We start from the raw sequence: 9314 nt of genomic DNA on the forward strand, positions 1-9314 counted from the left end.
GTCCTCTCTCGCTTCCCGTAGCCGAGGGGGCGGGGCTAGCTCCCACGTGCGCGGCCATGGCGGCTCGGAGTGCTGGGCCGCCGGTGCTGCTGGGGCTGCGGGACGCCGCCATGCCGCCATTGGGCGCGGGCAGCGCGCAGGCCCCGGCCTGGGCCACTAACAAGCTGGGCGGCGCCCCGGTGAGCGGCGGCGCGGGCGGGCGGTTGGGCGGCTCCGGGCCCTCTTCCCCGCCGCCCCGCTCACGGCCGCCGGCGCGCATGTCTTGCAGGACCTGCCCCCGGGGCTCGGCGCGGCCTCGGCCCCGGCCTGCGGCGGCTGCGGCGCGGCGCTGCTGCACGTGCTGCAGGTGAGCTGCCCGCTGGAGGGCTCCGCGCTGCACCGCGCGCTGCACGTCTTCGCCTGCGCCGCCCCCGCCTGCTGCGGCCGCGCCGTCGGCTGGAGGGCCCTGCGCTCCCAGTGCGCGCCCCGCGCCCGCCCGGCCCCGCAGGTGGGTGTGCGCCGGCCCGGGGTGTCCGCTGCACGGGGAGACGCGTGCCGCGATCCGGGGCTGGGGGGATCAGCTCCCGTCGAGGGCCGCGCTGCTTAGGTTGTGGCGCAAGTGGTGTTCCCCGCAACGCTGTGGCGTAAAAACACCCCCCAGGTGAGCAGTGCTTTTTTGCACGTGTTCATAAAGGCGTGCGTATGTCTCTTGAAACCTGTCTCTCCTTTATTCGCAGGAGCAACAAGAGAAGCTGGCTGCGAGGGATTGGTGTGACGAAGCAGATGACTGGGGAGCATGCGATGAATTTGAACAGCCTGAACTGAACCCCTCTCGCTTGCTGGGTGTAAATGAAGCGAGCGACTCTTGCTCGCCCAAAGAAGTGGAGTGTGCAGCCCAGTTACAGGGGCTTAGCCTGGCTGAAGCTGTGGATGTATCCAGTCACTTATGTATTCATCTTCCAGCTGGAGAAGAGAGAGTAATGTCTAGCTCTGTCCCTGTGTTCAAGCCCTACTACATTGGTGTTGTGGATGAGGAAGACTATATTGGTTACGTTGATACAGATCATGCACACAAGCTTCTAAAGGAATATCAACAGAGAGAGGGTGTTAATTTGGAGGAGTTGATGTCAGAAAGGTGGGATCGGTTTCTAGTACTTGCTGTAAAATGAAGGAATTAAATGGGCTGCTATTAGTTGGCATTTATTAGTTAGTTAAATGACAACTGAACTGAGTTTGAGATGGACTGAGCATCCTTTATTTTATCTTTGAAATTGGTGCAAATTGAAGGTACAAGCACCTTTCAGAATTAGCATCATGTAGATGCAGCCCAAAAGTAGAATCTTGAGATACAGAGATGAGGGCACAGTTTATTGTGAAGCATCTGTAGACTCAACATCTGCAGTTCCAGCCAAAGACCCTTTGAAATCACACCTAAATAGTTTAAAGCTTAATAAAAACATTTCAAAAGTAACTCATTATTCAGTGCATAGAGGTAAGTCTGGGGTGTGACTCTTGACATAATGTATTCTTTCCCTTTTTAAAACTATAGTTCTTATTTGTGATCAGTTTTGAGTGCTGGATTTCCTAAAATAGCCTGTCATTTTCAAATATGTTTATACTTAAAATTAATGTTTGCAGCCTTTGACATCTCTGGTAAAAAAAAAAAAAAAAAAAAAATAGTGGACTGGCACACTAGGAAATAATTCCTGGATTTTCTAGTCCAGTATCCATTACCCCTCTGTCATACCCTTGTGCCTCCCACAAAGTTGTATGCTTCAAAAGATGCTCATTAGGATACAGTATCAATGGCTTTTTGAAGCTAGGAAAACATATTCCTAGAGTGTTGTTAATTTCATGTAATAGTTGTATTGTGCGTCTGGCATACCTGTAGTTCCTGGGTTTATAGGTCTAACGTATATGTAGTTCCCTAGGTTATATAGAGAGATTTATTTTCCATTCCTCTGTTTTGACTATGATGGACCCATCCAGATTTTGGCAAGGAAGTAATGTGAAAAACAGCTTTTGGACTTATGGTCTGCTGTGGGCTGGTTAACACTAGTGCAGTTGCATGACACGTACATTGAGCGTTTACATCTAATATGCATTCTTCATTCTAAGAGTTGTGAATATACGTAGGGTTGGTTTCCCCAGTAAGTAAGCAGTATTAGAATACCGTTCACTTGCAGGAGTTGCATATAGAGCACTGCTTTTTGAAGTACCTTTCATGTTTTGTTATGTTTCTGAAAGTGTATTTTTGGGGCAGTTTTAAGATTTTTTTTTTTTTTCCTGGGTATAAATAAAGACAAGACCAAAATACAGGAAAGGTTCTGAGGAATCTAGGTTTAAGCAAATGCGTAGTGGATTTCATTTCTTGTATTATAATACAGAAAAATTGGATATAGCTATTTGAGTGAAGATCATTGAGGGTGAGACTAAGGAGTGAACTAATAAGCTATGTTGCCTAGTAAGGCTAATTTTTAGATACAAGCGTCATTTTAATTCGTGTTAATATAAAAAAAAAAACTTTCAAGAGGTAGTGGTTCCATAACTGTTTTTATTTTTGAATATGCATGCTGCTGTAGATTTAATAGGAAAACTTCCCCCTGCCCTTATTTTTCTAGTTTTGCAGGTGAAGGTGATCATGAGAAATATGAGAAGAGCGAACTCCGAAGAAGGGACCAGGTGTTCCACAAATTTATGAAACGAATTTCTGCCTGTCCTGAACAAATTCTGAGGTATGTTGACTGATGTGTTGGTGATAGGAAGTGGTGGTCAGTTGTCAGAGAATAAATTTATTTATTTATTTATTTATTTTTAACTTGAGGCTCGTGAAATGAGGATGTTGTTTTTAGATTATTTTAATTAAAAATGTTGTAACATTTCTTAAGCTAAGCATGGTATGTGTTTAAGTGTAGGTGGAGATGCACATAATAAGGTGTAGTCAGTGAGACTATCCTGTGATCTGCCTATTCTACATCAGGTAAAACTGGCTGGAGGAATAAAGAAGACTCTCTAGGGGCCTTGGATTTTGATCAAGGGAGGGTTTCTTCAGGATGAGATACGAGGAAGACAGCTGATGCAAATTGTTTTTTCAAAGGTCCCTTAAAGAAGGAAACCCTAGCAATAGCCAGTTTACCAGGGGACACCAATGGGGGTGGAAAAATAGAGCACAGTGGTATGGAGGTCTTAGTCAGTCCTGCTGCTGATAGACTGTTATCATCACAGCTCTGGGGTAACCTTGCCATTAACCCCTCTGACTTCCTCAGCAGGGTAGATGCTATGAGAAAAACAAAAAAATCCCCAAAAAACCTTTCTACACATCTTCACTACAAGCTTTGCTGGCAAAGCTAAAATAGAAGACCTGTAATGCATACAAGCTGCAGATCTGCAAGGACTATATCACAGTGAATTTCCTTAGGTTTGGGGCCTGTAGGTGTTTCCTTTTTCAACAGGACAATCTGTTTTAGGGCTGCAGACCACTTGAAATTCACTGTGATATAGTCCTTGCAGATCTGCCGCTTGTATGCATTACAGGTCTTCTACTTTAGCTTTGCCAGCAAAGCTTGTAGTGAAGATGTGTAGAAAGGTTTTTTGGGGTTTTGTTTTTCTCATAGCATCTACCCAAACTATAGCAGCTCTACTGGTAAAAGCCCTCCTCTCTCAGTACAGGGATGTCCAAAGTTAGGTTATCTAGGAGGAATGATCATTTCACACCTGTAACTGATGTTAGTTGTGCCACTAAAACCTTGTAGTATAAACCACACTTGAGTTCATTAATTCAGCACCTCAGAGCTGTTTTCTTTCAGGACAGTGATCAGCAAACTTAGAGTAAAGCACAGTATTTCATCCTTAGGACAAAAACATTACAGAGATGGCATATCCTTAACAGCTTATATATTAGATTGCCAGATGTTACTCATCCATATTGGATTCTGGCAGGTACCATCCACATGTGTGTGTTTGTTCCACAGTGAATCTTGCAAATCAGCTGATTCTTTAGTTAAAATGTCTGCTTGCTAAGTCTCCTGACGCAAGGAGAAACAGTTGATGCGATTTCCAAGAGAAGGCAAAGCCTTAAAGATGTAGTCCTTACATAAACAGCGTTGGGTATCCTAGAGCAATTGCATAGGAAATCCATCCGCTGAGTTTGGAACACAAAGATACATATTTCTTTTGCCTAAATAGTATCTGTCACTTCTCAGTGTAAAACAGACTTTGACTTTTTCATGCTTTCAAAATATCGCTGTGAGCCAGCTGTAATGCTGAGAGAGCCACCCCATTCCAGTCACTGGAGAGCTCAAAAAGGGGAGGCTATGCCTGTGTCTCCATGACTTCTGGGCTGTGAGTTCTGTGCTTTCCTTCCAGGCACAGCACAGAACCCCCCTTTTGTTGACTGGAAGTTGCCTTGAACTTTGGTTTGGGTTTTTCTGGAGGTGCGCTACCTTGTTCCAAAAGCTTGCAGTGCTGTGATAGAAAGCACCATGCTGCTGCTCCAAGACTGCTGAACTTGGACTTGGAAGTGTGTCTTCTCCCCCCCCCCCCCCCATCTCCCCTTTCCCTTAGATTTATATTAAAGTGTAGCAGGAATATGGTGTTGAGGGTACTACATGCCATGCAGTAATCAATCTACTGTTTTTGTCTCCATTTGAATGTTGGGAGGCTGCATCAATAACAGCTTCCAGGTCTTGTGGTAACCTTCCAAGTCCTTTTCCTACTTTAACCCTTTTTTCTTTTCTTTTTTTTTACTTGAAGCAGGCTCATGACTTTTGGTGAATACCAAGTACTGCTGCATTACCGTGGGTCTTCCACTGAGCAATAACAAGAAATGTGTGACGTCTTTCTCCATACCCCTAGATACTCCTGGGGCGGTGAGCCTTTATTTATAACATGCCCTCCATTCGACATCAGCAGAGAGGTTCCAGCCTGCCATAACTGTGGAAGTAACAGAGTCTTTGAGTTCCAGCTTATGCCAGCACTGGTCAGCATGCTCGAAAGTGATGCAGGTGCTAATTCTTATTACTTATTTTTAATTGAATATGAAGCACTGTGCTATAACTGCATCAACCAAGACATTAGAACATAGGTTACTTTAGGGATGGCCAATCTGCAACATGCATGGCACAGGCAGCCTCTGTGAATAGGTCACAGCGGATCAGGCAGGGAGCAGAAAGCAGAGCAGCAGCTCAGGCAGAAGAAAGGGATTGGAATAGCACTCCAGGAGGGTGCAGGATTAACATATGGCATGCCTGCCAAAAAGGATGGCCCCCAGTGGGTTACTTCATGTAAAATATATGAGCAATGATATTCTAATCACGTTTTGTTTTTTTAATATAAAAGCTGCTGTAAGTGGCCAGCCAACTATAATTGAAATTGACTTTCTTATAACTTGCTCTTTCTCCCCACCCTCCAGTGTTTGGGACATAGTAAGAAAAGAGCTACCCTAATTCAGCCGTTCATCCTTTAAACTATTTCAGTACTTTCTTTCAGTGTTCGTAGTGAAACTGATTTGCTAGGAGTCTCTGATCAAAGCTTTATATGTTCCTTAGCTCCTTTATAACAGTGAGAGGAATCAGGAACTTCCTATATCCTTGAACAATTAATTTTGTAACATTCCTCCTAAAGTGAGGACTTGCGAATTAACAAATACAGTGGATTCCACTTTATAGCATCGCTCGTTAATAGAATCAGCCATTTATTTGAATCACTGTGGGAAAACCAAAACCATTTGTATATTATTACATGTAAAAATAGCTCAAATTAGAATTGTGGTTTTTGGTAGAAGTGCCAATAAAAAGAAAATTCATTGTATTGGAAATCAGCCTGATGTGGCTGATTTTAATTTGGCTGATTAAACACAAGTGCTGTGTGCACACCGCCCCCCCCCCCGTACAATGTGGCAAAAAAAGCCTAGCACTGCCCTGGCCCCAGCCTCAGCCCACAGCTGCAGCCTGCCCTGCCCCACAGATCCAGAGGACACAACCAGCCACTCCCCTCCCCATGTCCTCCCAGAGTGCAGGCAGTGGCAGGAACTGGTCTTCCCTCCATGACCCCTGGATGAGCTGAGGCTCTGTCCCGCACCTGCCCCACCCCGGCTGGGCAGCGCCTACCCCAGCCCCATTCCCTCCCTCACCACTGATCTGCCCACCCCACACACCTTTCCTCCCCCTCCCCTTCCACCATAACACAGCTGCATCCAGCTAATAAGTCTATCAGAAATTGGATTGGTATCGGCTGAAATGCCTCCTTAAAAATCGGCAATTGGTATCAGCCCCCAAAATCTCTCTTGGTACACCCCTAGTTTTTGGAATCATTTTACCAGAGAAGCCTGTGGATCGTGCAGTTTTGTGAGCAGCCTGCAGGGGGCTGGGGCCCCAGCAGAGTGGGGCAGGGCCATGGTCAGCTCATCTGGGAGGTGGGGCTCCCTGGTGACGCACCCCCTGCGTGCGCAGTAGCTTTTGAGGGGCACAACTCCATGCAGCTGCCCTCACTGCCTGCCCCCATACCCACCCCGTGCACAGATCTGGGGGGCTCTGGTCCCTCTCTGCCCCTCCAGGAGTGTGTGCCATGCCAGGGAGCTGCCCCTACCCCCTGATCCCGCAGCAGCCTGGCTCCCCACCTGCTGTGCTCCGCTGCAGCAGCTGTTATCTCCTGCTGGGGGAAGGGGGCTGCAGACCTGGGTTCCTGGCCCTATAGCCCTGGCATCTGGGGGGGTACCAGCAGGGCTGTGGGACTATGGACAGGGGCAGGGAGTGAGAGGCATGAGCAGGGCCAGGAGGCTGTGAGGGAAGAGCAAGGATCTCTGTTCTTAAAAAACAAAAAAACAAAAAACAGGTCTTCTTTTAATGGAATCAGCCAGTTAAACAAATATGAGGGTTAATAGATTGCCTGGACCATTTCATAGAACCGTGAAACATTTTTACAGGCAGATTAAAAAGCAGATATAACTGAAATTATATCATTTTGCCAAACAAATCCATTTTTGACTGAACCTTTCTGGACTTTCCTTTATGATGGGGCTAACTGAGAAGTATTTGGAGTCTTGATTGAATGAAATTGAATCTGAAGTTCTACATTATTTGATTTCTTTAATAAGTAACGCCAAGAAATTTATCAGTTTTAATTTAGCCTGTAGGAACAAACTAAGCACTGAATTAAGCCCCCATCCAACAAGCACTTGAAGCACGCAATTAATCCATCGTACTAAGACAATTATCCTCGTACCATCTTCTGCATTCAAGAAGTGACTAAATAAGAGGGATTGTTTGCATTACTAATTTAGTTTGTACATAGGCATGTTCAAGATTGGAGCATTAGTTGACATCCTAGAGATGTTCAGGGTTGTGTTTTCTGCCTGGCTACTACAGTGTTAATGGTTGACAGAGTGACATTCTGGCTCACTTGGGACAAACAGTAGGACAAGTTAAAAGGACAGATTAAGTCATTATATAGTTTTCTGCACATATTGGTGATTCATTTTGAAAATATTGTTTATAAGCACCCCTCTTCAAATGTAGCAATGTCTAAAATGTGACATGTCATGTAATCTTAAATGCCGCTTGTTTTTCATTCCCCCCAGATCTGTCAATCGAATTTGGGACAGTTTTGGTTTACACATGTGAAAGAAGCTGTTGGTCAGTAAATCAGAAGAATCCCCTAGAGGAATTTATTTTTATACAAGAAGACCCAGATCAGCAACTATTTAAATAAACTTAATTCTTCCTTGTAAAGCCATTTTGGGTTTCTTTTTTCTTTTGTAAAACAGAACTGTTTTACTTGTGCAGCAGAACTATGAGCAAGTGAAAATAGAGTGAAATTTCCAATTCACTCAGTAATGTCACTTTTTTTTGTGATTCTTGTCAATAAGTCAGACTGCTTTAGTGGGAAGAAAATACTGGTGTGCTTCTATAACGTTTGGTTTATATAAAATTTGCTTTTGTTTATATGCCAAGCTTTATACCCAGATTTAGTGTTATGTGTTCTAATTTATCCTTGGAAACATTCAAGAGAAAAGGAGGATGGGTTTTAATGCACTCTGTTTAGCTCTGCTTGTCAGCCAGATAGTATTATAGAATACTAAAACTGAGTCATTTGGGAAGATTATCCAGTCTATAGTGTCCAAACTATAGTTATAGTTTCATAGTTTGTAGGGTCGGAAGGGACCTGAGCAGATCATCTAGTCCAACCCCCTGCCATGGCAGGAAAGAATACTGGGGTCAAATGACCCCAGCAAGATCTTCATCCAACCTCCTCTTAAACACCCCCAGGGTAGGAGCCTGCACCACTTCTCTTGGAAGCTGGTTCCAGACCCTAGCCGCCCTGACTGTGAAGTAGCTAGTACAGGTAGTCCTCACAAAGTTGTCCCGGTTAACCTTGTTTCATTATTATGTCGCTGTTCTTTTAGAGAACATACTTACTTAAAATTACACAACATTCGGTTATAACGTTTGGTCGCTGCCTGCTAGTAGGTAACTACTGAAATGTAATTGTATCCACTTAACATAGTTTTGCTTAAAGTCGCATTTTTCAAGACTGTAACTACAATGTTAAGTGAGGAGTAGTTATAGTTAGAGTGAATTTGGTATTCAGTTGAATATTGCACTTTCAGTTGCTATATACTGAACAACAGTTTGTAACCCAGGAAGGCACATCCTTTTATCATCGTGGTATCCTATGGTAAGTATGATGAGCAGGGATCTGGATTTTCCTTTCACCATGACAAAATGTAAAAAACCTACTGATTTTCATCATTTTATGGAGAATAATGCAGGAAACAGCAGGCTTCCCCTTGCAGGCTGGTAGAGTTCTAGCCTGCTCTCAGCTGGGGGGAGCGGATGAAGGGTGATCAGGCAGGGGGTGCCATGTACATGTGTGTGTGCACACTTGCACGTGACAGGCCACATGAGAGCAGCTCCCCACAGGTAAGTCTGTGGGGTGGGAGGGGTGGGGATTGAGTCTCTCATAGGGAGGGAGGGAGTTGGGCAGAGGGAGGGAATAGGGCAGGATGGGGTTAGGGGTGCTGCCCAGCCAAGATAGTGTCTGGGGCCAGGAATATGTGGCTGCAGGGCCCACACAGGGAAGCAAAATAGAGCCACAAGTAGCTATTCTGGGGGTGGGGGCTGGCTCCCTGCCACCGCACACTCAGGGAGATATGGGTGGCATATGCCCCCCAGATTTGTGTATGGGGCAGGGATGGATGCAGGCTGCCAGCTTTGGGACTGGGGCTTCCTACCCTGCTGCCCTCCTCCCATGGGCATCCACAGCCTGGCAGATGGCACCTGATGCAGCAGGGTGGAACAGAGAAACTCAGTGCCACTACAGGGAGCCCTACACAGCCA

At 45.4% G+C, this 9314-nt stretch overlaps 1 protein-coding gene across 5 annotated transcripts; it reads left to right on the top strand.

Moving 5' to 3' along the window:
- Positions 1–7: 7 nt before the first annotated feature.
- Positions 8–7710, top strand: PDCD2L (programmed cell death 2 like). Of its 5 annotated transcripts, none has more exons than XM_090063936.1 (6): positions 11–179; positions 269–346; positions 717–1114; positions 2601–2714; positions 4834–4982; positions 7556–7710. In XM_090063936.1, the coding sequence occupies exons 1-6, from the start codon at positions 57–59 to the stop codon at positions 7684–7686; spliced, it is 993 nt and encodes a 330-aa protein (XP_089920062.1). In that variant the 5' UTR covers positions 11–56; the 3' UTR covers positions 7687–7710. The 5 variants fall into 5 exon arrangements, with proteins under 5 accessions (XP_089920064.1, XP_089920063.1, XP_089920062.1 ...); XM_090063935.1 differs by having other exon boundaries at positions 13–179; positions 269–487; XM_090063938.1 differs by lacking the exon at positions 7556–7710 and having other exon boundaries at positions 8–179; positions 269–487; positions 4735–4973.
- The last annotated feature ends 1604 nt before the right edge of the window (positions 7711–9314 follow it).

This window comes from Crocodylus siamensis, chromosome 9 (assembly GCF_052110815.1).
Source record: "Crocodylus siamensis isolate JL-2025a chromosome 9, ASM5211081v1, whole genome shotgun sequence".
Lineage (NCBI taxonomy): Eukaryota > Metazoa > Chordata > Crocodylia > Crocodylidae > Crocodylus > Crocodylus siamensis.

Excerpts from the sequence above, each read along its gene's own strand:
- PDCD2L (XM_090063935.1), top strand. The coding sequence starts at position 57 with ATGGCGGCTCGGAGTGCTGGGCCGCCGGTGCTGCTGGGGCTGCGGGAC. Across the intron at positions 488-716 it reads GCGCCCGCCCGGCCCCGCAG|GAGCAACAAGAGAAGCTGGC; the intron begins GTGGGTGTGCGC and ends CTTTATTCGCAG. Across the intron at positions 1,115-2,600 it reads GAGGAGTTGATGTCAGAAAG|TTTTGCAGGTGAAGGTGATC; the intron begins GTGGGATCGGTT and ends TTATTTTTCTAG.